Source organism: Platalea leucorodia, assembly GCF_965183815.1.
Source record: "Platalea leucorodia genome assembly, chromosome: 5".
Lineage (NCBI taxonomy): Eukaryota > Metazoa > Chordata > Aves > Pelecaniformes > Threskiornithidae > Platalea > Platalea leucorodia.
Genome location: NC_138827.1, coordinates 10,300,850 through 10,326,731, shown reverse-complemented (window position 1 = coordinate 10,326,731; position 25,882 = coordinate 10,300,850). Strand labels below are relative to the sequence as shown.

The 25,882-nt window shown below is 39.5% G+C and overlaps 2 protein-coding genes across 4 annotated transcripts in view; one reads left to right on the top strand and one right to left on the bottom strand.

The window, feature by feature from the left end:
- Positions 1-245: 245 nt before the first annotated feature.
- Positions 246-5,484, bottom strand: LDAF1 (lipid droplet assembly factor 1). Of its 3 annotated transcripts, none has more exons than XM_082313244.1 (5): positions 5,372-5,484; positions 3,943-4,081; positions 2,885-3,053; positions 2,367-2,505; positions 246-1,136 (listed from the first exon to the last, which is right to left on the bottom strand). In XM_082313244.1, exons 2-5 carry the CDS (start codon positions 4,012-4,014, stop codon positions 1,043-1,045), a joined length of 474 nt encoding a protein of 157 aa, XP_082169370.1. In that variant the 5' UTR covers positions 4,015-4,081; positions 5,372-5,484; the 3' UTR covers positions 246-1,042. The 3 variants fall into 3 exon arrangements, with proteins under 3 accessions (XP_082169370.1, XP_082169369.1, XP_082169371.1); XM_082313243.1 differs by lacking the exon at positions 5,372-5,484 and adding an exon at positions 4,622-5,214; XM_082313245.1 differs by lacking the exon at positions 5,372-5,484 and adding an exon at positions 4,873-5,214.
- A 3,556-nt stretch (positions 5,485-9,040) lies between these two features.
- DNAH3 (dynein axonemal heavy chain 3) overlaps positions 9,041-25,882 on the top strand; it is a gene marked incomplete at its 5' end in the record, with an annotated part of 63,573 nt that continues 46,731 nt past the window's right edge. The window contains 14 exons of the mRNA XM_082312476.1: positions 9,041-9,073; positions 10,545-10,646; positions 12,914-13,139; positions 14,658-14,727; positions 15,798-15,987; positions 16,530-16,719; positions 18,444-18,639; positions 18,964-19,089; positions 19,802-19,997; positions 21,251-21,430; positions 21,826-21,962; positions 22,117-22,222; positions 23,298-23,476; positions 24,887-25,071. Coding sequence (XP_082168602.1) covers positions 9,041-9,073; positions 10,545-10,646; positions 12,914-13,139; positions 14,658-14,727; positions 15,798-15,987; positions 16,530-16,719; positions 18,444-18,639; positions 18,964-19,089; positions 19,802-19,997; positions 21,251-21,430; positions 21,826-21,962; positions 22,117-22,222; positions 23,298-23,476; positions 24,887-25,071 — 2,116 coding nt within the window. The remainder of the gene's footprint in view (positions 9,074-10,544; positions 10,647-12,913; positions 13,140-14,657; positions 14,728-15,797; positions 15,988-16,529; positions 16,720-18,443; positions 18,640-18,963; positions 19,090-19,801; positions 19,998-21,250; positions 21,431-21,825; positions 21,963-22,116; positions 22,223-23,297; positions 23,477-24,886; positions 25,072-25,882) is intronic.

Sequence of the window (25,882 nt, the reverse complement as noted above, 5' to 3'; positions counted from 1 at the left end):
GCAAAACTGGGGTATTATGCTAATTTAGTCCTTAGGATTCTGCATTTCCTTTACAGGCACGTGAAGGGGAGTAATCTCATGTAATACAAGCTGTCTGTAGTTTGTGGCTCAGCAATATCAGCCAGCCAAAATACTTTAGCATTAACTGAGGAGAAAAATTCAGCTCCAAATGTAGCCTTCCTAGAAGTAGATCTGGAAAACTTCGTTTTACTGTAGAATAAACAGAATAACAAGACAACCTGGTTAAACAGCACTTTATTAAACTAATATAGTTAGATACTTTCTTAATGCTTAGAAATACTATAGCATTTGCAAAAATGAAAAAAAGTTTAAATAACATATAAGAAGTTACAACCGAGAAGCAAACCAGCCAACTTAAATACCTAAACAAAGATGACAAAATGCAAGACCTAATTGCGTGCCATTGATGTGATGAGGCAATGAGAACAAAGAAAATATCCCTTCAGAATAATGCAACATCTAAAGGTATACAAAAGCTTGTACCATAACTTAACATTATGATAAAACCCGATTTTCCTCTTATAATAAATACAAAGCATTAGCATGGTGTGCTCATACTATTTTAACAAAGGCTGTTAAGGCTTAAAAATATTTTTTAATATTCAACACACCTTTCCGGTGCTCTGAGCTTTGATACTTATGTATCAAAATGACCAACTGCTGCATACAAATTTCAAAAGATAGTACATCCAGAACTCCAGTAACGAATGGGAAGTCTAATGCCTACCTACCCTTTCTTCCACCTAATTGTCACTGATTTAACAGTAGCTGTTATTATTACACCCCTTTACCAAATCCTGTGGAACATTCCATCATGCGTATAGACTTAATATTGCAATGCACTGCTGCTTAATGGTTATTCTTAATATTAGTTTTACAGTGACAATGTAAGATGCATATTGATTTTTTCAGTTCCCATAAGGAGTGCACAAAGGTTGAATGCTCAACGAGTAAACAATTACATTGCAAAAGTCAGAGTAGTACAGTTAAGTGCCTATGAAGGAAGTGTGGAGAAACCCACTTATTCATTCTTTCCATTATTGGCAGAAAGATCCAAGACAGGAGGACTCTTCTGTGGCAAACTTCCATTAATTTCTTGCTTCCTTATCTGACCCCTGCATATGGAGAAAAGAATGGTTTTACAGTCTGTTCTTCTTTAAGGTTATTGTCTTTTAACTTTTTGCTCAAAAAAAGCTGAGCTATGTGAGATGTAAACCTGTCCGAGATTCCTGGAACATCCACGGCTGGTCTACCAGAGCTTCTCTCAAAAGACACAGGAACATAAAAAGAGCATATATCATCTGTTTTAATATCAAAGCTGTAAGTCAGTATGACTGGTCTGCATATTTGGATATGCTATGGAAAAAACGAAGTCTTTTCTGGAATTGGTGGGCAATGTTATGGATGTGGCAGCATGCCCTGGAGGAGCGGTATGGAGCCCTAGAACAAATGCAAGCACACTGGGCCTTGCACCATGGTCTTCTCATCCCGACGATATCACGGGCTCCACAGACAGTTTTGTGTGTCCTTGAGAGCTATGCAAGAAGCACAGCTGTGCTGAAGGAGCAAACTGAGCAAGTCTAGCAGGGAGCAGCTGTAGTTTTTCTTGCTCTTCCCCATGCTTAAGAAGTGGTTATCATTATTCATTCCCTGGTAGATATGTAAGCGGGCAATAGGTGGCACTCCAGCACAACCTACCAGTGCCTCTTACTCCTACCAGGTGCTTGGCAAAAGCACGGCTAAGGCAATGCTGGCTGAAACAGGCCTCCGAGCCCGAAGTACTGGGAGACATGACTGGCAACCAGCACACGTGCAGCATCCATCAGAACCTGCAATTTCAATTTTGGCCACACTGTCCCTTTTAAGTAGCGCTCTGCCCATCCCAAATCTACAACTAATTTTGGTCCATTGCTCTACAAATGCAGGTAAGCAGAGATAGCTGGGTCATCATGCAGGAAGAATTGCAAAAGGTTCATCCTCCAGGCAAAGTCCAATTTGGAAGTGTGTTTTAATGACATTTAAAGCAACAAATATTCTGACTGAGACAAAGTTGTATTTTATGGCTTCATGTCGTGTTGTGTTATGCACATTTAAAGACTATTTACATTTCCTCTTACCTAAATAGGAAGGAGAGCGTGTATTAACTCTCAGTAAAATACATACTGATGACTAGACATTTATACGCTGCACATTAAGCCACCAGGGTAGCCAAAGATGCTCTAGCATTCAAGAAACATTTGTTAAACTAAGCAACAGTGGCTCACTTAGAATAAATGAAGTAATCAATGCAGTAGTACAGTGGCAGAATTTTAAATCCAAGCATGGATCAAGACATCAATACTCACCTTGAAGCATACCAGTAGTTGACCAGAGTTGAAAGAACGACATAACAAACACTCAGTACTCCAGAAACTCCTAGTGAAAGTGCACCCAGGCCACACAGTACACAAAGGAGGGCTATGCCACCTATAGCTATTACAACACCTAATAAAAGAAAATCAGTTTGTTATTTAAACAAGTTTATATACAATTCAATTAGAAGAGCTGACATTCTACCACAACCCCAAATTCAAACCGTTTGGGAAATTGGTCTGCAATCAACTAGCTAGCCGCTATGCATGGTCAAGATAACTGGTTTAGCCAATCCTGGTGGCTGAAATTAGAAAGGGAAATAGGACTTCCCCTGTACAGACTACAGTTAATCAGATTACTCTTCCTGTATTAAGAGTTTCACTGCTGCTGAGACCTGAGGACTACATACAGAAATCCTCAATTGCTTGAACTGGAAATTCCAGAAGGAAAAAAAAGGAAAAGACATCATGCCTTAAAAGGGAATAAGTAAGTACATGCATGCATACAATACCTTCCATAACTATCACACCGATACAGGCCATTATGGCTGTTGTAACAACAAAAATCAGGAAAAATGCAACGGGAATAGCAGACACTGCAATAAACATCAGGAGTGATAATGCAATAAAAGGATGGTCATCTAAATATTGGCCAATACGAGAATTCATAAATGCAACAACCTGTGGATGAAAAAAAAAACGTTTCAGATTTTGTTTGTATCTCTTGTCATAGATAACTTTTAAGCCTCAAGTCTGCAGCTTGAACAGAGGGCGGCTGTTGCCTCTGTATTTCAAAAGCATGAGGACTTACTGCAAATTTAGATAACTGCATAGCAAATATAATTCTACCAACAACAGATATGTTTCCCTTGGACTTCCTAGTTCTGTTCTTGCACAGATTAACAAAAACAAAACCCTGAAAACAACTAAAAAAAAAAAATCAGTTTAGCTGCACAGATTTCAGTGGGGTCTCAACAGCGATGATTTTGATCTAGAGAACTGTATTTGTTAAGAAAAAATACCATAACATTTAAAAACTATGATGGTTTTTCTTTTTTCCATGCCTCAGTAAAATCTGCAGCCTGCTCACTTATTCAGTGCAAGTACAGTGCAGGCATGTCTGTATCACAAAGTTGTTAAGAATGTAATTATAATGTTACTGGAAGAAAAAAAAAAAAACCTTTTTACAGAGGCAGTCATACCTATACACTGGAATTTTACTGTAGTAGAGATGTTTCCCCTCCCCTAAGGAAATACGTATTGCAGTTTTAGTTCTTTTTATAGCAGCACAACCATTTCACTAAAATGCCACTCTACTCTATCAAATGGTTATACCAGTAAAACACAGAAATGCAGGAACGGCTTCCCTTTTTCTTGATTGTTGAAGGTGTGGGAGGACAGCCCTTCCCATAGGCTCCTCAGTGTTCACTTAAAAGAGGGAGTGCCAATTTTCTCAGAAAAAAAAAAAAGTTTTGAAATTGCATTTAAATAAATTGGCGTGTCATATTCTGAGAGTTATGAAAGGAGTATCTTTATAAATATATTATATAAAATTATAATCCAGACCCACATTTGAGTTGCTGTGGATGGACTGCACCACGGAGTGCCATTGCTTCTGCAGCTCTTGCATTTCTTTAGACATGTTGGAATCCTCAGCCACGATCGTGAATCTTCTGAACAACCAGTTCTCACTCAGCCATCCAATTTTCCTTAAAATTAAGGTACAATTAGTTACAGACTCATGCAGATGTTTTGTGAAAATGATGTATTTCTTTTGCAAAAGCAGAGAATGTAGATTTCAGATGTTAATGTGACCCAGGGAGTCTAAAACATTACTTTTACAAAAGTACATCTAATATAGGGGGCTCGTCCCTGAACGCTCTTCTGAAACTCCCAAAGCCAAGTATCAAGATACAAGGTGACTCTCACCTCCTTCCTTTATAACATTAACCCCGGATTTAACCGTGAGGGTGTTGCATTACCAGTAAAAAGGTCAATTCTAACTATCCGCATGGACAATTTATGGCTACTAGTGCCAGAAACTTTTAACACATTAATGAGACTTGGTTTTGTGAGTAGCCTCACGCTCAGAATTGAAACCATACCCTGTACAGCTTCAAAGCTCTGCCTATAAAGGCAAAATGCTTTCATATGCTCTGAACGTATTTAATTGTGACAGTTTAAAGGCAAAATCAGCTCAAGAATCTCCCTTCCCCCACGAAAATGTCATCTGCCAGGGAGACCCTTACCGGGGAAGATTAAAAGATGCGCTTTCCTGCTTGCAAATCTAAACAGTCGCCGTGTCAACATTACTATTTTATACTCGGCCTTCGTACACGGTGCCTCCCTTTGTTTACACGGTGTTTTCATACGGCAGCGTTCGCCTGCTCGCTCCGAGCAGCGCCGGCGAGGCCGCGGCCCCGGGGCTGCTCCCGCCGGCGGAAGCCGCCGCGCCGCGAACGCCCGCTCCGGGCCAGGCGGCCCCGAGCCCAAGCGTTACCTTCACCGCCACCCGCCGCCTCCGCCGGACGCTTAAAACCGAGGTCAGGAGCGGAGTAAGCACTCCCTCAAAGCGGGTCGCCGGGCAGCTGTAGCTCCAAGGCAGCGACCGGGCCGCTGCCTCGGCCTCCCCCGACCTGCAGCGCCGGGGCACAGCGCGGGTCTCCCCGCTGGGCTCCGCGCCAAGCCGCGGTGCAGCGACAACGTGGGGTGGGCGGAGGCCGCGCAGGGCTGAGGGGGCCGCGCTGCCCCGCCGCGGGGCTCACCGCTGGCAGGCCCCGTCGCGGCGGGCTGAGGGGCGCTGCCCGCCCGAGCCGAGGGAGGGAAGGGGGGCACGGCTCCCGCTCCCGCGGGGCCGCGCCGCGCTGCCGGCGCCGGCCCTGCCGCCGCGACCGAGCGGCGGCCAGGGCTGACGGGCCGCCCCGCAGTCCCCGGCCAGGCGGAGCGGGGCGGCGCCGCTCCCCGCCCGCCCTTCGCCGAGCCGGGGCCGTCCCTCTCACCTGCGGCCGCTGCCCGCCGGGCCGCATCCCCTCTCGGCGCCTCGCCTTCCCGCCCTGCGGACGCAACGCCCGGCGCGGCCCGGGCTGGGCCTGCCGAGGCTGAGGGAAGCGCCGCCGCCCTCTCGCCGCTGTCTCCTCCCCGCGGGAGCCGGCGGCGCGTCGAGCAGGGCCGGGCCGGGCGCCTGGGGAGGCCGCAGAGGAGCGAGGGCCGGGGCAGGGCCACCCGTAGCGTGGCACCGCAGTGGGGTTGCCAGTGGGGAAGGGGTTGGGCGGGTTTCCCACAGTCCACCGGGGTTTTAGAGGCTCTTATTTATTTCCCTTTTGTGCCGTTTAGTGTCCCCCCTCCTGTCCTGCCCTTCACCCCCGGGGCCCTGCCTCAGCCACTCGGGTCTGGGCACCCTCAGGGAGCGTCCCAGGGTTTCGTGTGCTTTAAGACACACAGCCTTCAGCTTTTTCGAATTAAGGATAGAAAACGAGGATAGTTCCTCCTTGCGGGAAGCACAGGGGTGCAGAAGCACACTCAGCCCCAAGAAACGGGGTGCCACAGGCCAGGGCGCCCGGGGCAGGGGGGTATTCGGTACCACAGCACTGTGGCACTGCCCGCTTCACTTCTGAGCTGCGCCTCACGACTCCCTGAGCCAGGAATCGCTCAGATACGCGTCTATAATCGCACCAGCCCCAGCTGGAGGGGTTGCAGCCGTTGGGGTGGGAGGCTACGAAGGCAGCTTTCAGTGACTTGTGGCTGTTCAGGCAGTCACGCCGTGTGGTGTAATGGAGCGGCAGCTGTGAAACACTTCAGCTGGCATAACCACCTTCCCCCCTCTCTGGTTATTTGTTCCCACGTGTTTCCACCCCGTCCTGCTGCCTCCACAGGTGTTTGGGTGGCCATGTGGCAAACCTGTTCGGGGAGGTGCTCCACATGAGGAATAGTTTAAGAATTCAGCTGGATTTTTAGCAAGATCCGTGCATCCTACAGTGTCCCAGCACCTGTGCTGAGAGTAGGAGGGCCTGTGCTGAGCAAGGGCAAGCGGCGGTGGGGAGGCAGGACTGCTCATCTCAGAAATGATGCTTGGTGAGGTGTGTTGCATGATGTTTTGGCCTGGCCGCTTTCCAGAGCCTTCATGATGGTGTTACATGCAAGCGTGAATTTTCAGTGAGTTCCCAGCTTTTGCTACATAGAATTTTTCATGCTGTAAATTACAGTCAGAGATTAGTAAAATATTAATATTTCTCATGACTACTTTAATCACTCTTTTTGATTGGTGCCACCCATGAGAGTACTGCAAAACTTAACGTTAATGGTTTAATGATTATTTTTTAAAGGCAACAAAATAAAGAGCGCATTTAATTTGGAACATGCTAGCCTTATAATGCAAAGAGAGGTTTTATAAAATGTGGGGGTTTTAACGTGTCAGACCGTCAGAGCTCTGTGTCTTTGAGGTGCTGATTTCAATGAGCTCTGCAGATGCAAGGATCTGTGCAGATGGAGGGTGTAAGAGAGATTTGCATATTAATGCAAATTTGGACCACGGACTCTAAAAGCCCAACACAAGATACCTGCAAGAAGAGGATGGTGAGGGCAAGTTTATTTTGCTTGAACTATTGAAGTGTTTATGTCTCATATTGTGAAAGTGCATAGCGTATTGGTATTCTTAGTAGGCTAGTGCATATAAAATTAAATTTCAATTTGTTGCTTTTATGTCATTTTTTTTTAAAGTGAGCATAGGGAAAAACTAACTGGTAGAATTATAGTGTGACGTAATCCAGTGATAATGGCACCATAAAGTTTAATGCCTCCACCGAGTTTAGAAGTATATTGGAGATTTTAAATTTCTGGCTGTTTTCGAAATATGGCATAGCTGTGGTTTTGGAGATGGCCTTGTACATCTTAGTAAATTAATTTCCTGCTATGCGTAATTATTTCTTCTGCTAAAAATTCACATATAATCTCTTTCTGTGTAAAACAACTGTTTTTAATGTTTCCCAAGCAGCACAAGTAATTTATTTAACTTCAAAGGGCATGCATATATATGCATCCGAGTTGCTGTGCGCAGAGGAACAGTAGGTACTATAACTGTTGCTTAATTGAGCTTGTCTTGGTGCCAGCGTCTGCTCGAGTTAGCAGGAAAATACTCATGTTACAAACCAGCACTGAAGTATTTGTAGAGTTACCGCACACACCAGCCGAGCAATTGGCAGCTCCAGCATTATCAGCCCTGGTTCTTGACCCCACACTTTTGGCTGGTGTTTAAAGAGCAACTTAGTTTATGGTAGGAGCTTTCACTTGTGGCCAGGCAGGAACGATGTTCCATTTGTATTTGGTATTAGGTCAAGATGTAAGGAAAACAGTGCTGTTAAATCAGGGATATCAGCCATTCTCACAGTTTAGAGAAAACAGGATGAAAAATAGCATCCAAAGATGTTGCGAAAGTTAAAATGGAAGGCTTGCTGTGTTGGCAGAACATGTACTGGGCCTCTCTTGAGGGTTGGTATAAGGAGACTGTGGTAGATTTCACGTCAGATGGTAATAACTCCCATTTGTGAAGAAATTTGATGGAGGACTCTTTCAGGACATACTGACGACTGTAAGTGGGAGGCAAATGCATACAAGCAGACTTACAGGAATTGTGAGTACAACTATCCCACCTGCTGTCTTTGCATCTTCAGGGAGTTTGATTCTGAATGGTGGAAAAGTGGTGGAGATGTTTGGGTTCAAGATTTTGAATCTTTAATGGTTTTTTTTCTAGTTCTTCCTAAAGAAATTTGGGTTTGTATAGCCTTTATTGTTCTGGAAGCTCCCTTGCTGTGTGCAGTGTTTTCATACAAATGTCAGAATATTTCAGATGTCTTAGGACTATGTTTTTAGTAGCTTTCAGAGGTAAAATGAACCTGTACAGTTGGTTCCAGAACTGAATCTCCCTGACCACAGCTTGGCGCAACACTGCACTGAAAGGGGCTGGTTTTTCTCCGCTGGGGGAAGAGAGGGAGGAGGGAATTCCTGTCTCCAAGCAACAACTATGCTGTAACTGGGGCAACGAAGCTGAGGACTGAAAGGCAGAGTGTCAAGAGAAGTTCACCAAGCTGGACAGGGAGAGGGGCTGGTAACTAGGGGGTCTGCAGGTAGTACCTGCTCTTACCCTGCTCACTCATGTACTCTTTGGATGTGTAAAGCATGCTGGGCATCTCTCTCTTTCTCTTTTCCCATTCCTTTTGTTGTGTGCTTATTTCTCATGGCAATTAATATGTGGCTCTGTCTGCTGTAAACCACAATTAAGGGCCCAGAGTTCCTGGGACATTAGAAGAGAACAGGCAGTGGGAAGGAAACTGTTTTTGGAGAAAGTGGTAAGAGCAGGGTGGAAAAAGTCTTGCTTGAAAGACATCTGGAGAGAGTTAGAAAGATTAAGGTGAAAAGTGAGCTTGAAGAGGAATGGAGAAAAAGAAAGCGTGTGGTTTGGAGGGGAGGAAAGCTTAGTGTTGTAAACAAGGAAGAAGGGAGCTGGGGGAGAGATTTTTCTTCTTCCTGGCAGTTGGGATAGGAAGCTGACTGTAGACACCTTGTGTAGTACCTGAAATAAGTCTCTCATTCTTTTCCAGTGCAGGTAACTGACAAGGATGCTTATATTGAGGGGGAGGACCAAAAACTTCTAAGCAAACAAAAAACAAAGCAAAATGAAGCCAACACAGAGCCCGAGGCTCCTGAGGGTAAGTTCTTTCTGCAGTGACTGTGAAAGATCGATAACTTTTTCAAAACTTCAGATGACATTGGAAGAACTCTTATTTGAAGATGCTCGTTCTTTTTGAATATTCTTTGGACCTAAGCCTTTATAATATACTTCTTATTAAGAATTCCTTTGCTCAAGTATTTAACTTTTTGAAAGGTTAGGTGGCATATAAATCAAGAGTTGCTTTAGAATGAACAATGGCTTTCCTAACTCTTGGGCCTTTAAGAATGAACAAATCTCCTAATAAACCACATGGTTTATTCATTTTTAAAGTACCCTAAGGCCCAATCCTTTAGTCATTAATCAAGAACAATTCATGCTGTCTTTAGTGAAATATGCCTGGCAGTGATAATATCTTGATTTCTGTGTGTCTGTGTGGGGACACACTGGGGAATACCAAGGAGGTAAATCAGATCAGTCCTTTCTCAAATTTTATTTCTAAATGGGCCCTACTTTGATATTGAGAAGGGCACAGTTTTGTCTGCTGGAAGACTAGGTTCGGGCAGCCTAGTTTTCCAGCCATATATCAGAAAGCAATAACCATTTGCCAAAAATGTATTAAAAATTATGTGAAAAATGATTATACGTTATTCAAACATAATTGTAGTGGGTAACAACTTCCTCTTTCACGGTGATTTAGTTCATGGACATTCAGATACCACATACTTCCACCTCCTTTTTCTGATAGTGTCACTATGTATTTGGGAATTTTTTTCTTGTGAATCTCTTAAACAAGTTTGATTTGGGAAACTCAGAGAGAGAAAATATTCCTGAGAAAATATTCTTAGAGAACTTTGTATGGAGTCCTGGAAGGCCACCTCAAAGTATTGTCACCTTGAGGAGGTGGAACATAGTCCTAAGACACAGGTATTCTGACATTTGTATTAAAACACTTTGCGGAGTCCTTGTGAGCAATCTGTTCTTCCAGTGACATCCTGGCAACATAGCTTCTTCTGGAACTGGGTCATTATAGACATGAAAAAATCTAGTGGGTTTTTTTCTCCCCACTGATGCCCTGCATTTCTGTTCTGCAGTTTGCCAACTTGGACTGTTTCACTGTCAATTTGGCAGTCTGGTAGGCTTTAATATTTCAATATCCAGTGTTTATACCATTACAAACTCTGCACAACATGTGGAGTTTTCAGTATAAAAATATTTAAAACTATTTCAATTGTTTTCAGTGATATAAAAATGTTATTTGTTTGGTTTTTTAATCTGATATTTATTGGTGATTAGAAGCTTTATCAAATGACTACAAAGAACAGTGCAATCTGAAAACCTGCTTTGCTGAGGAACCCACTCCACAGAATGTCCGTTTCCTTAAAATTAGAAAAGTTGCATACGTCATTTTCAGTGAAAATTGAAAGTCTCTGTTCTTCCTGAATGAATCTTTTTCAAAACAGTGTATTATTTCATAAATGTGTCTGAAGTTGTTTTTCATTTCTCTCTAGTCACAAAACGATTCTGTGTATAACATGAGTCATGCAAAACGGTTACCGGAGTTACCGCCCCTCCCTGCTTCTGCTTCAGCTGCACCTTCAGAATTGTATCAGGTATGTGCTCTCTCCCCTGGTGTCCAGGTATACATTAAATTACATGTGCTAGCATGATTTTAGGCATCAGATATTAGAAAAGTGTTGTTACAACTTCTGCTATGATTTGGATATTAAACTTTGGCAGTTTAAATCTGTTATTTAAATTTATACTTAATTATTTGTGGTTAAATTTTGGATTAAATATTTTGAGTTTAAGTTTCTGGGGAAGGAATCAAATAGTAAAAATATTTTTCTTCCAAACAAATTGTGATTCCCCCCGCCCCCAATACTTAATGGCAGAGCACACACACAAAAAAGCTATACTGCTGTTCCAAAACCAGCTGAGAGCTTGACAGGTGCAGCATTGATCAGAATGGATAGCTTGTACAGCTGTACAACTACAACCTATGCTGCGTGACACAAACAAAAATTATGCGTGACAGCACTTAGTGGGAGGAAGAAGAGAGGGCTGGCTTTCCCCACCGTAAGTGCCTCACAGTTGCTCATTTGGCTCATTCGTGTCAGCACTTCCGTTCATCTAAGATGTTTTCCTTTAGAAAGATATTGTTTGTGCAGAAACTGAAGTAGATTCTGATGGAAAATGGGTTATTTTGGACTTTGTTTGAAAATAGGAAATTTTAAGTGAAACATATACTCTAAAATAATGGTAAAAAAATGAAAATTATTCACTGAAGATTTACCTAAAAATCTTTTCTTTTCATCCAAAAATCAATCAGACTTCTGGGGATATGTTAAGGGTTTATATAAGACATGGGAGCTGATTTAGCCAGTCCTGAAATTTTTGTATCACATAAGCAGTAGATTTTTGCCAGTGATTTTCTTTCTTCTCCAGAAACAGCTGTTCCTCTCTGACCAACTTTTTGCCCAAGGGGTTCCCATAGGTATCACCATTAGCAAGGCACCTGCTCTGCACCCAGAAAGTTGTTCTACCTGGTGGGGAAGAAAGAATATAGTTTTCAAAGTGGGCCTAATTAAGAGAGGAGATGAGAATTCAGAGTTTATGCTGACTTCAGCAGTTCCTAAAGATACGGAGTGATTTTCTAGGGAAAAATCTCGAAATCTCTGAATTATTTTTAATTCGTGTATCAGTTTGTCCCCCAAAACTGTAATTCAGGGACCTACCCACCTGTCTAGTGCATGCAGTGGAAGAAATTGGGCTGAAAAGATTCTGTGGTCTTTCAGAAGCTAATTTAAGGAGTATGATTGCAGCAGTAGTGTGAATGCCTTTTTCTTTGCTGGTAAGATTAGCCCTGTCAGTCAGAAGAAAAATGCAAGGCAGATGTAATAATCTTGCCTTAGCCTGTATTTCAGATTGACAAACTCTATTGTTGTTCTCACTAAAGCTCATGATAGACTAAAAAAAGAAATTCATGGCTGCATCTATAGGTTAAATGAAAAGAAGCTGTTTTATGGGTTTTTTTTAAGAACGATCTGAAACTGATGATGGTAATGCTGCGTTGTAAAGAGGAAGAAATTGGTAATAGGGATATAGTTGTGTTACTGCAATGAAGTAAAAAATCATTAAACAAGATGTAATACAGAAACAAGCTAAATATGAATCTAGACTAAGAGCTTTAGGAACCATGGTATGAAGTACATTCATGATTCTGTCTTATGTACGTTTTCTCTCTGAGGGTATCTTGACAAGAAACACACTTCTTGATCCCACGTCCATTACGCCCGTGAGCTATCTCATTAAAGTTTAGACATCAGGACTGATGACAATCAATATCAATAGGTACCAAGTCACCTGAGAAAACATGGAATGAACAGACAGAAGAAATCTATTACAAATCCTGTATTGATGTGGGGGAGAGAGAAAGATGAGAGCTGAATATGTTAACTTGTGTTATTCAAGTATTACAAGGATTGAGTGTTAAAAGTAGACAGGTCATTAACAAAGGCTTGAGGAATAAGAATTTTCTAAATTTAAGCGAACGCAAGGAGAAGAAGAAAAGAAGCAAGATGGAGATGTGGAGGAGTAGAGAGTACTAGATAATGTACTAATGCCTTCTCTTATTTCTAAAAAAGACCTTGATTATGCAAAAAAATGCACGAGTACTCCTACTGAAGCATTGTGTAAAATTATTCTTACACATGTGTGGAACATCAGGATCTAAAAAAAGATTGGTGGTCAAATGACTCTAAGTCAGACTTATATATTTGCTCTTTATACTAATTGATATTTAACCCTGTTCTAGCTCTAAGAAGACTCTTTAAATTACTGTGCTGTGTAAAACTATTGCGTTTCTTTCCAATTTCAGCTTGTCCTTAAGAGCGGCTCTTATCCTCCTTTGATGCAACGAGCATCGTGGACTTTGGCAGCTCCATTCAAAGAACAGAGTTACTACCGAAGCCCAAGTGACTCCATAGCTAATAACTATACTCTTACTGCACGGGATTTAAAATTGAAAAATGTGCACAAATTAAAGCCCTCTTCAACGACAGGGACATCACTGGGTTCAGCAGAGCAGAGATCAGCCTCACCGCGTATCCGTATTTGAATGTGTTTAAAAGTTTAGCCTTGCTTGTTCTACACATTTTTGTCTCTAATTGCTTATCTGTTAAAGCATCATCCCTGGAAAAATCACTTATCCCTAATAAATGCTTACAAGCTTATCACTTCAGGGTCAGTATAGACAAATCTCCAAAAGTATGTATAACTTTAATAAAGGGAAGGCCAGTTTCTGATTAATTAGTTAGGTTCATCCCTCCAAATAATCACATGCAGAAAATGAACAAAATACAAGTTAGCTCTTATTATTGCTAGAAATAAAAGTTAGCACCAACAGGAAAACAGAAACAAATTCAATGTGCACCCCTGTTATGCTCATATTCATGAGTCTTGCTTAGCAAAACAAGATGAGGGACAGGCATTAAAATATTTACTTGATGATCAAATCCAAGAAGTGTTGCTTAATACACTGTTTACATCTAAACCATGTAATTGATGTATTTGTTAGTAAACTGTGCATACGTATCTAAATCTTACAATATGAGATATTATATGCTGTTGATGCAACATGACATTGTGATATAAAGGAAATACGATTAAGAGTTGTAATACTCTTGCTGTTTAAGTTTACCAGTACATATATATCGAACACTTTATGAAAACAAGTTGTTTAGGCTTTAAATATCTTACCAGTTGCAGGTGTCAAATTAACTTCATTACTTAGTCTGAAAATTCCAAAGTGAGTAGGAAATAAAGCTCATTAATAACTTAATCATCTAGTTAAATGTCCTCTGTATCAAGGGTAAGACATTCATAAACCATAGTTTTCTACATACTGTCAGTCTGTCTGTGAATATAGTCATCCTGCATTGTTGCTTTGCTTCCCTGAAGTGTTAGAAATTGTTTCATTTCCCTGGGACAGATGAGACATAATAGCATCACTATCTGCTTAGTCCCCTTGTATGCTATTTAAGAAGGGTTTGGTTTTGTTCATTGGGTCTCTTCAACAGTTTCTTTATCATACATCTGATTCTTCTACTCCGTATATTTCTCCAGTACCTGGGAGGGATGTGGGAAGCAGGTCATGGTACTTTCCATGGTGAAAAGGCATGATGTATTAATTTTGTTAAAAGACCTGTTTATTTGTACTCTGAAAAGCATATGGTAATAGTTTGTACTTCTCAGATTTTTCATGTGAGGTATATTTGGTGGAACTATACATCGTATAGAACTGCTTTTATATTCAAAATAGAAAGTCCCAGTGCAAAAAATATGGTTTGTGCAGGGAGGTAAGTAAGCACTGATGTCTTAAGCATGAGCTTAGTGCTTTCCTGAAGCTAGTTTTATAGTCCCAGAATCAGCAAGATTATTTAACCCATGGTTTTAATGTCTTGCTAGATGGTAAGTCAAAACTAAAGACTTCTTTGTGACATTGTCATTTTCTGTTACTTCATTATCTGATTAATTGACTTAGCTCTGTTTTTCACCAATCTGAAATAATATGTTATTTGAAAAATATTCCTGTATGTGATTTTCTTAACTGGTGCTTAAAGCTTCAAAAGAATTTGATCCTTCTAGGAAAAAGCTCAAACGTACACAAAGAAGTCAATGGAATTCTGATAGGTAATGTACTGTACTGTTATCGAGATACAGATTATTACAATCAGTACAGACATCTGAGTTGTGATTTAATATTTCTTTTTACTTGGATGCTATGTTAAGCATCCAAGCATGAAATTTTAAGTCTCTTAAAAAAAAAATAGTTCATCAAGACTGAAATTCCATGGTGTGCTAAGCGAGCACCTTTAACTACTTTTTTGTGGCAGGACAAATTTCAGTCTTGGGCATGCTAAATGAAATGTCTTCCTTTCGTGATTACTGACTTGAGAGCCCAGAGTTTAGTTAATAGAGATGCAGGTTGTAGAAATGAAGTCTCTCAGTTTTGCTGTGCGTGTTTAAATGCTCTGTAATGCTCCTAGAGTTGTGTCAAATTGGGTGTTCTGCTGTAGTGAATATTTCTTTTTATCTTCTTTGTGCTTGTGTTCTTCATCTGTAAAACAAGGAAACAGTCCCCTCTGGAAGTGCTATGACAGTAACTTTCTCACCCTTGTTAAGATAACATGGGGATGAGTACCATGAAAAAGACAAAAGGGATATTTAAATTCTCTTCAACTAAGGACTTGATAATGTGAAGTAAATCAAGTATGGAGTGACAGCCTGTTGGCTGAGTGTTGTTCATCCTGAGCAGTGTGGACAAAGGCCCTATAGAAAACAGCATATAATCACAAAAATGAAGCCTTGTAGTGTAACATTTATGCAAATGAGCCAATTTGAACTTTTGGCTCATGTTAAGGTTTTCGTTAGATAATACCTGAAAATAGGTGCAGATCTTGGGCAACCTAAATAATAGTGCTAGTAGGTCTGGCTCTGATAGAATTGCTTATAAGATACTGCCTGTCTAAATGATACTGTGCAGTTGTGAGGTTTACATGGTTGTATTCTTTCTGTTAAAGTAGTATGCTATGTTACACAATTTTACCGAGGTTTTTTTATGAGTAATTGAAATACTTAATAGGTCATACTTGTCCTCAGTGCAGTGTAAGCGGTTTATATGATGCTTGTCATTTGTCCATATTGACTTAAGAATCCATTACTGCTTCTTTATTTGCTAAACTTGTGTTCTTTTTCTTCAGAAGTACACCAACTTTGTTGAACAGTTTGGATCCCATTTCGCTGCGTGCACCTGCTCATATGCCAGAATTACATGTCATACATTATACAGACAACCAACCATTGACCCCAGAAGAACAATTTGTTGTCATGCACTTAAATGAGAAGGAGATAAGTAAGCGAGAAAAGCCACCTTCAAGAAATGATATAGAGGTATTTATATCATTTCATTTTAAGATAAAAGTAGCAGCAGTAATCATCTGCGATATATGTCTATAAACTGTTTACTTAAAAGTAGTTGAGAAAAGAAGGCAGTACATGAGGTTTAAAAGATGTAAATATTCAATATAGCAAACTGCTCTTAAATACTGTCAACTCCTTTCCCATTTGTTTCTCTTTCTAGCTACTCAGTCTGATTTTTGTTCTAGTGGATTTGCAAGCAGAAGTATCTTCCCAAATTCTTAACCTCTCACATTGTTGGCTAGGACTTCAGAGATCAGTAATTTAATATGCTGCACTCAGTTCTATTGGTATATATGCTTACATCAAAACAGATGAAAGTAGTGTAAAAATGTCAGGCATGGCAATGCTTTAAAAAGAACCAAGAGATAGATAGCCAAAATCCATTATATTCAAACATCTTTCAATTGCGGAAAAGGTTCAAGTGACAGAAAAGCTAAAAATATTTTGTAGTAATTCATTATCTGTCAGAAGATTCATACAATAAGCATAACATTTTTAACATTACTTTTTAGCGGTACTGTTACTACATATATAATGGAGTGCAGGAAGACATGCTGGCACCTCAGGATAAGGAAGTGATGAATGTAATTTTAAAGCATATTCCAACTCACATTCTTGCTAACCCAGACCTGGACAATTTACTTGCAAGTTTAAAAGAAGAGATTAAGGCAGACTATCATATCAGCCTCATGAAAGCTATTGGTAAGACTCAAAAGGCTCTTAGCAATTCAGAGTATGTAAACTTTATTGCACTTTGAAAGCAAGTCTGCATTCTATTCTTAGCACCCATGGAGAATTCCTGTGGGGTCAGTAGAACTGCAATAAGATATCTGAGAGAATATATCTGTCATCATGCTATGTAACATTCCAGTTTCAACAAATATCTGTTTACTAAAACCTACATCCCATCACGTAAATATAGTCATTTCCAAGTTCAGTAGCTCTGGGTCATGGAATCGTTTTGTCCATACTTACGCAATTTCACATTCCTAATTCAAATCCAAATCACATTCAAAATGCATAATTCTGCATCATCTCATCGGATGTGTAAAGAGGAGTTTGATCAAATGGTGGTGGACAAGGAGTAATCATCTTTGTAGCAAAAGAAATCGGATAAGAAATTAGAAAGACATTGTGACTATAAAGGTGGTGAAGCCCTGCATCAGATTATTCATTGATGAATGTGCTTTGATTCATTGATGAATGATGCTTTGAAGTGCATGATAGACAAGTACCTGTCAACAGCAGTCTAAGTATATTTGATCTTGATGTGGGGAGAGGGTAAACTAGGCTATTGTAACAGATACTTCGCAGACTAACTTTTTTGTTATTCTGCAGTGAGTCAGTGATACCCATTAACAGCTAAATTCGTCTGTCTCAGAACTCCAGTGAAGTCAGGGGTTACACTGGGATCATGTCACAAGTTCAAAGAATTTCATTTAAGACATTACAGGATTAAGAAAAATCAGATGATACATTATATGCATGATTACACTGCTCATGTTCAACAAATAGAAGATCATCATATATAAATAAATACAAAAGAATGTCATAATCCTTGAAATTTGGTAATGCCCATCTGAAAGGGAATGTGAAAGAGACAGTTCTGTAGAACATGAGATTTTTTTAATTTGCTTTCCAGTAGTCTTACAGTTTTCTTGTGTTTTCCACATGTGAAATAATTCCTTTCAGTTTTCTTAAATACATTTCCCAGTAAGTAGGTGTGGCCTCTTATTCATGACAACATAAAAAGGAGAGATTAAACAGTTTTCACTCTGCCTTCTATAGTCTCTGATATCTTTTTAGGTACACTTTAATTTGCCTTTTATCAATGTCACAGTTTTAGTGTTTGCAGACCCTTTTTGTGGTAATGCTAATGTCAACAAGGGGTAATGAGTCTGCTTCCCAGTGTTTATTAATCTCACGTAATGGGCCATTGGTTGGAACCGGTAGCACCTGAGTTTTGGCATTTAGCAGATCATAGATAGGCCCTTTGAATGTCATATCCTTCCTAGATGCAACAGATGATTCATAACATTCCTGCATTTCACAAACATTTAAGAAGCCTTCTAAAAATCATCCTTGAAAGGGAGCTATTTCCACCCCTGGTTTATGGAGGAGGAATTGAAGCACGAAATAAATGTACTTCAACTGGAAAGACAGCACGAAAAACAGTCTCTCTACCTCCCATTTTTAGAACCAGGAGCAATTCTTGTTTTCTTTTTCTGAAATAATTTTATAGTCAAATTGGTAATTTGATTATGGTGCTGTATTTCATCCCAAAACATGCAAGTAACTATATGACAGTGTATAAGTTTTAAATGTGCAGAATTCTATGACTTTCTGAGCTATGGAGATACTGTGTTTTCATATGTAGGTTTTGACCATACCTGCAGTCTCACCATGATATATATGATTTGTTCTAGTTGATTACATCTTGATGGATCCAGCTGAGAGAGAGAGACTGTTTATTGGAAGTACCCCACGCCCTTTTCCTCAGAGAGTTGTCCGTGCACCAGTCCCATGGCACAGCTCTTACGAAGAAGTGAAAAGCTGGAATGAAAGGAATCTATTCATAGTGAATCCGTTGATGCCCACTTTGCAACAGCTCTGGCTTTCTCAGTAAGATGTCTTTTTCATAGGATCTTTATTAAACTGAGAAAGTTTTTATTTTATTAAATTATTCTGACCATTTTATCAAAAAATGAAGACAATTTTAAATATAACAAGTACAAAATGAAATTTGTGAAGCCTTTTATGTTTGCCAATAGCAAAAAGCCCATTAGAAGTGCACTTGTTGGACAGCTTAGGAATGAAGTGATATACATCAATGAAATTATATTATTAGTGTTTATAAATACATGAGACCTTCCTGACTATATTTCATGGTTTTTTTTTTTTAAACAAAATTCCATAAAATATCTACTATTTGTTTTACTTCCATAGATATAGTCATCTAAGGTTTGTTCGCACTGAAGAAATGCTTTGTAGAGACCTGCCACTGTTGCCTACAGAATTTGAGGAGGTCATTCGAAGACACTGTGTGGAAGCTCGTGATACTCTTCAGAACAAGTCAGTGCCAACTGCAGTAACAGTAGATAAACAGAGTATTTTAGGGTCTGATTTACATGAAGATCCCTTTTAAAAACAGATCTTAGACTGGGATGACACTAGTCCCAACCGCAACGCTGCCAAAACAAAGGGGAAAATAGCGGAGGGGGTTAAACATCTGGATGCTGAAAGAGCTATCGAAACTGCAAGAGTGCTTGCACAAGAGCAAATGCGAATAAACTGACTATGAATAAGTGTAGACTGGAAATTAGAAGATTTCTAAGCATGAGAGGAGTGGAGTCTAAATCTATAAAAGTGGTGACAGCAAACCTTTTTTAATTACGGAAATTGATCAATTTAAGAAAGAGATTATATGAGGTAATAGCCCATTATATTAGGTGACTTCATTCTGCCACCTGAGATCTTTCTCTTCCAGACACAAGTTTCCCATTTAATGCTAATAATTTCATGTTGTCACTAGTATTTTATCTATTACTATTAATTTAAACTAATAATAGGGACCAATTATAGAAAGAATCCTTAGCTTAAAAACTCAGGTTTCCTCTAAGTCCTAGTAGGTACAGTTTTGTTTGACATCTAGTTAACAACTCTCTGCTAGCCCTTTGAATTTTGCTTATTCTTTGGGTAAATGCTGAGGTTAGATTTCATTGCAAGGAGCAAAGTAAGACTAATAAGCTTTTAAAAACTTTGTCTCCATATTATTTTGTTGTAGGTGGATCCCAACTTGTGCATCCATTTTCCTTGACCAAAAAACGAAATGGCTTCATTTTGCTCCTGAAAATGACTGTGATTCCTCTCAGCAAGTTGAAAGCTATTTTAATTCTGCGGCAACTCTAATGTCATTACAATTACGTGAGATGGTTGTTAACTCCTTAGAAGATCTTCTTGCATTTTTTATGATCCACAAGGTATATGCTCTGAAGTATATCTACAGTTTTCAGTGTTACATAGAGCTAATAATTCATATAGCCATAAAATGTAATGCTCTTTGAAGGCTAAAATATCCCACATAGCTCCTGCCTCCATAAAAAGAAAAGGATGGATGCTTCAAACAGTTGTGCATACTCAGTGGAATTTTCTTTGCATGGTCAAGAATGGCTCATTTGAATAATCATTTTGCAGGCCTAGAGTTATAACTAGCAGTTTATAGGAGTTTTCCACTCTGTCTTGAGTTAGAGTGCATTTTTCTTTTTAATTTTTAGTTTTGTTTTTCTTGGCCTTAACCAGGCAAAAGACTTAAACATATTTTTCTGAAAGCACATGAATAATCCCCTTTGAAGTCAAAAGTGTGCATAGTCATGCATGTAATCCTTTCCAGAGGTAATTTATGTATGCGGTATCCCTGTCTATACCAAATGAGTGCCCTGTATTGTTTCACATAATGCACATAATTACAATAAACATTACACCATGAGAGTTTTTACCGCTGTTTTGGCTATGATGAAGTTGCCTCTTAGTGGAAATGCGTTCTTTAAATATCAGATCACCCAGGATCTACCATGATAAGACAAAATGAAACATATTTAAACAGAATAAATGTGACAGATTAAATACCTCATTGCAGCCAGAGGATCGCACTTAATACAATATGCTGTCAAACTTATGCTAAGCCTTGCATCTGGGTGATGATGGTGTTGCTGATGGTTGGGGGTTTTTTTAGGTTTGTTTTGTCTTGTCAGTTCGTTTGGGTTTGGGTTTTGTTTGTTTTTAAATCATTATAGCATCTACCTTATGAGTCTAGTCATGGATTAGGACTCCATTACTATAGAGGCAATTTGGGGGTAGGGCAGTTCTTACTAACCATACAAGGCAATTAAAAAAGCAGGATCTTTAATTTGATTCTAGATTTTATTTCTGATAGGCATTATGGAAATTTTTTTTTAGAGCTTTTGTTCTGTACAGTAATTAGTGCTTTACTTCTGTTACTTAAGGGAAAATCAAGGCAATTAGGCTTAAATACAGTTTCCTAATTCCAACTTTTATAAGGTTGGCACCTTAAACTCTTGTGTATTGGGGCATCAGTGCTTTGAATAAAACTCAGGGATGAAGATCCCATTGGTGCTGTGTAGTTAAGAAATTTGGGGGACTTTAAATCTTTTAAAAATTATTATAGTTATAGTTGATTTCTTTGGCATGTACAATTTTCATTCTTTTCCCTAAGGATGGAAGTGATTTTACAGAACCGTATCAAGAAATGCAGTTCTTTATGCCTCAGATACTAACAGTCAAACTCAGTGTGGAAGAACCCAAGATTGTCTTTGAGCCACCTTTGAAAGAATGTTGGGGTTTAATCAGTCGTTGCTTCAGGGAGATCCTGCAAAGTGCTGAGGAACTTCCAAAGGTACTGAATCAGTTATAGCTGCATACAAAATACAATATGAATAAAAACTATCTATGATATAAAAAGTTTTGAATGAGACAGAAAACTGACAAATAGAAGATAAAGATGAGGGTTGTGTGTCATGAACTGTGTGAACTTATGTGATTATAGAAGATAGCATAGAAATTGTTCTTTTGCAGATTCAAGTTATATTAAAGTCCTCATTTGATTTTCGTATCGTTTTTGCAAGCAAACTACGTGTGTAACCAAGTGTTAATTATGAATCAGAGGCTTTTCACATTGCACTGTTTTTACCAAATAATAAATTCTTTTGAAGTGGTGGGTGAATGGGTAATAGAATACCTTATTTCCTCTATTGTATGTGTTATTACAGTATTTGCAATGGTTCTCTTTAGGTAGAAAGACTTCTATTTCCAGAATTAAAAAGAGATGATCTCACTCTCAGTACGGTCAAACCAGATGAATCATTGTTTTCAGAGTGTGTGAACAAACTTGAAAAGATCTTTGAGAGCAACATACGTGGTCCACAGAAGTAAGTTTTGACTGTTAACTCCGTTGCCTATCCAAACCCTCAGATTCATAACACTATCCGTTTGACTCCAACAGTTTGAGTTGATTTGTTTCTTATTATAGAGAATCTTCACATTGGAATCTTAAGTTTGTTTTTGTGACCTTCTGTGTTTAAGGTATTTAAACATGTACAGGAAATACAGCAATCTTTTGAACAACAATGCACAGCAAGATGTCACAGATTTCTTGAACGAAGGTCATTCTCTAGAAGCTTTAACAGAGGTAACATGTAACTGACAAGTACTACATGTTAATACTGCAGCTAACACATCACACTTCCTAATACATTGCCTAAAGAACTCCCATTCAAATCACTTGTTTTACCCTTGGGAATACTAGGGAAGCCATCTCAGTTTACATAGCCCCTCACTGTAGGGCTGCTATGCAAATGTAGAAGGAGGTTTCTTTATGGCCTCCTTCTGTGGGTTTTGTTGGGTCTTAATGGAAGTCCAGTGGAAGGCTGCCCAGAGTATTTGGTGAATATGCATCTTGCTTTTGACTGTCTTGTCCTTAGTCAGCCCTGTCTACTTTTCTCTCTGCATTCCTGAGTTAGCCTCTGGCTAAATACTTCTTTAGGCAAGTCATGGTGTTCCTTAATATGGCATGTAACTGCGCAAAGCTTTCAGCCCTGGAATCTGTGGATAGGAGCTGAGCTCTGGAAAGATAAAAAATAGTTGTTCCTTCTTCTATTTGGAATATATTATCCATTTGCTGGATGGGAGCTAATTAGTTGTTCTTTAGCATTTTTCATAGAATCATTTAGGTTGGAAAAGACCCTTAAGATCATCAAGTCCAACCGTTAACCTAGCACTGCCAAGTCCACCACTAAACTATGTCCCGAAGCACCACATCTACCTGTCTTTTAAATACCTCCAGGGATGGAGACTCAACCAGTTCCCTGGGCAGCCTGTTCCACTGCCTGACTACCCTTTTGGTGAAGAAGTTTTTCCTGGTATCCAACCTAAACCTCCCCTGGCGCAGCTTGAGGCCATTTCCTCTTGTCCTATTGCTTGTTACTAGGGAGAAGAGACCGACCCCCACCTTGGTACAACCTCCTTTCAGGTAGTTGTAGAGAGCAATAAGGTCTCCCCTCAGCCTCCTCTTCTCCAGACTAAACAACCCCAGTTCCCTCAGCCGCTCCTCATAAGGTTTGTGCTCTAGACCCTTCACCAGCTTCATTGCCCTTCTTTGGACACGCTCCAGCACCTCCATGTCCTTCTTGTAGTGAGGGGCCCAAAACTGATCACATCTATAGACTTTAAGGAAAAATAACAGATGTATTATTTTTCATTTGTAGAAGATTGACAGCTTAACACAACTGAAAAGAGAGATTGCTTCCATGCATGTCACTGTCCCTTTGGCCATGTTCTGTCTGGATGCTGTACAACTGAATGAGGAACTCTGCAATCGGACCCAAAATCTTAAAGACAGATTGATTGAATTTGAAGTGAAGGAAAACAGAGAGTTAAATAAAAGGTACATGTTGTATGCATGCATGGTTCTTGCTGTCTGCATGGACTGATGCTGTGTATCTGTGGATGAGAGAACTTTATTCATCTGCTGGGTTTTCCAGTGCTGACCAGACATGTGCAAGGACACCAAAGTGGGTATTTAAAATTATCAGGAACAGAAATACTTGTAAATAAATATCTAACTTAGTCTGTGGTGTATATAGAGATTAGATTGGAAATACGCCATTGTTCTTTCCTCCTTTACTGACCTTCTAGGATTTGGGTTGAGGTTCTTGCTTCCCCTGCTGGTGTCCAGCCAGAGCAATATGAAGAATGTACTATGCAGCTCTGCATTTGTCTTGTTCCTGCCCTTTTTTTTTTTTTTTTTTTTTTGGTTCCCCCCCCCTAGGGAAGTAATGGTCCTGATTTCATATCTTGGCAAGTTTAAAGAAAAAAAGAAAGGAGGGGGGGGAGGGGGGAAAGAACAAGAAATGAAAAGGACCTTGAAAATATAATTTGACTCCAGTGTAATGGGATAATCCTGGTTCTGTGAATTAAAAACACCCCCACCCTACCCCCTGCAAACACCAAAAATCCCCAACAGAAAAAAAAAAAAACCACCACCATGGGAATTAAAGAATACTTCCACAGTGAATGGAGAGAGACAATCACTGTAAAGAAATTATTCAACCCACTTAGCTAAAAAGCATCTCCAGGTGGAGATGAACCACAGTCTAGAGGGGCCTCTGTGCCTGCACTCACTGTGGAGGGGATCTAGACAATAAGCTTATGCTGAATACCTAACATTTGGAAGGTTCGAGTTGGTTTACATGAACCTATCCTGTGTGTATGGTTGCTGTTTGCATGCCTGCTGTCTGTATAGCTATTTGCAGTGCTGAACTGGAATCTGAAAGAAGAAAATGTATCGCTGGGAAGAAGGAAAATAACAGGATTTTTCCTTTCTGTATTTTCTGTTCCCAAATACAATATAAAATAAATTTGATTGTTTAATAATTTTTATTTTTATAACTTTGTTTCATACCATGCACTTGATTTTATTTTTGTGGGGTGATTAAGTGAGCTCTTGCTTACTGCATTCAAACATTTCTTTCTGCAGCAGATTGGGTCTTGAAAAGGAAATTTTAAACCTATAGGAAGGAAACTGTTAATATGCTGTTAATTGTAATTTGGAACCAATTTAGCAATCATTCTATTATATATCAATTCTTGTAAACATAGTAGGACAATAGAACTGATTGTACAGAGTAAAATGGCATCCTTAATAAATGCCTATCTGCTGTGTGTGTTCAATTTGAATACTTAATTTATGAAGAAATTTAATATTCTTGTTTAAAAGACAAACTTTGTTAACAAGATCTTAAATCTTTCTTCACTTATGATCCCAGTGATAACACCTGTTTTCTTTTTGTTGTAGAATTTGCAATGAATATGACTTAATTGCAACGAGAATAAGTGAGGTGCCCCTGAACACTGAAGAGCTAGTGGAACTTGGTGCATACTTAAAGAAATCCAGTGAAGTTACTGTTTTTAAACTGAGACAGGAGGTTGCTGAAGCAGCACACAGGCTGGAATTCCTCATGGACTATGCTGATCTTTCTTGTATGTCTCAAGTACAGAATATAAAAGTCTCCATATGAAAATACTTGTATATAGATATCGGACTCTGAATGGATAAATGTTGCATCTTCTAGAATGCTAATGGAAAGCTCCAAAAGAGACAGAAAGGAAATAAAAAGAATTTAGCGGAGGCCAAAATCTACCAATGCAGGAAGGAATGGTTAGAGAAATGGCATACAGCACAGACACTGCTTTTTTTCTGTGTTTTAGACTGTATTAGGCATTATCAGATTAATGTTATGTAATCTGGCCAAATGGTGTTACACATCTATGTTATTCAACAAAAAGTCTTCGGTGCAAGACCATCTAAAAAGCAATGCCTCGAAGGCTCTATGACAGCTTTTACAAAGTGTGAGAACTTGTGTCTCTGCAGTTGAGTATTAGATCAGTGGAGGCTTTTTGTCGTTTTGCTGTTCTGAGTTAATATAAAGGCTGTTCTCCGAGATGGAAGAAATATCTGTAGAAGTTGCTTTTAGTTTGCACTTCTATTGAAAGCAAAAATGTGCCCTTCACAGATGCTGTATGTTATTTGCTGTACATAAAAACAAAGGGCAGTTATATGAATGCATACCCATTTTAGTGGCAGGATGATCCTTTCTCCTTAAGCAAAACACAGTCTCAGATCAGACAGTGATGGAATAACTACGATATGCCATGTTTAGTAGAATTTATTTCTGATAAAAATTAGGATGCCTATGGAAGCCAGGACATTTTTCTGTTACATTTTGGACTGGAGTGTTTGCATGCACAGTACTTCATAATCACGTATTCTTTGTAGCTGGGTTTATAAGCG

Bases quoted from the DNA above. Each gene is read 5' to 3' on its own strand.
- LDAF1 (XM_082313244.1), bottom strand. From the start codon at position 4,014: ATGTCTAAAGAAATGCAAGAGCTGCAGAAGCAATGGCACTCCGTGGTG. The intron at 3,054-3,942 runs GTGGGTCTGGAT...TTTCATCCACAG, and splicing joins CCATCCACAGCAACTCAAAT to GTTGTTGCATTTATGAATTC. The intron at 1,137-2,366 runs GTGAGTATTGAT...CTCCATATGCAG, and splicing joins AACTACTGGTATGCTTCAAG to GGGTCAGATAAGGAAGCAAG.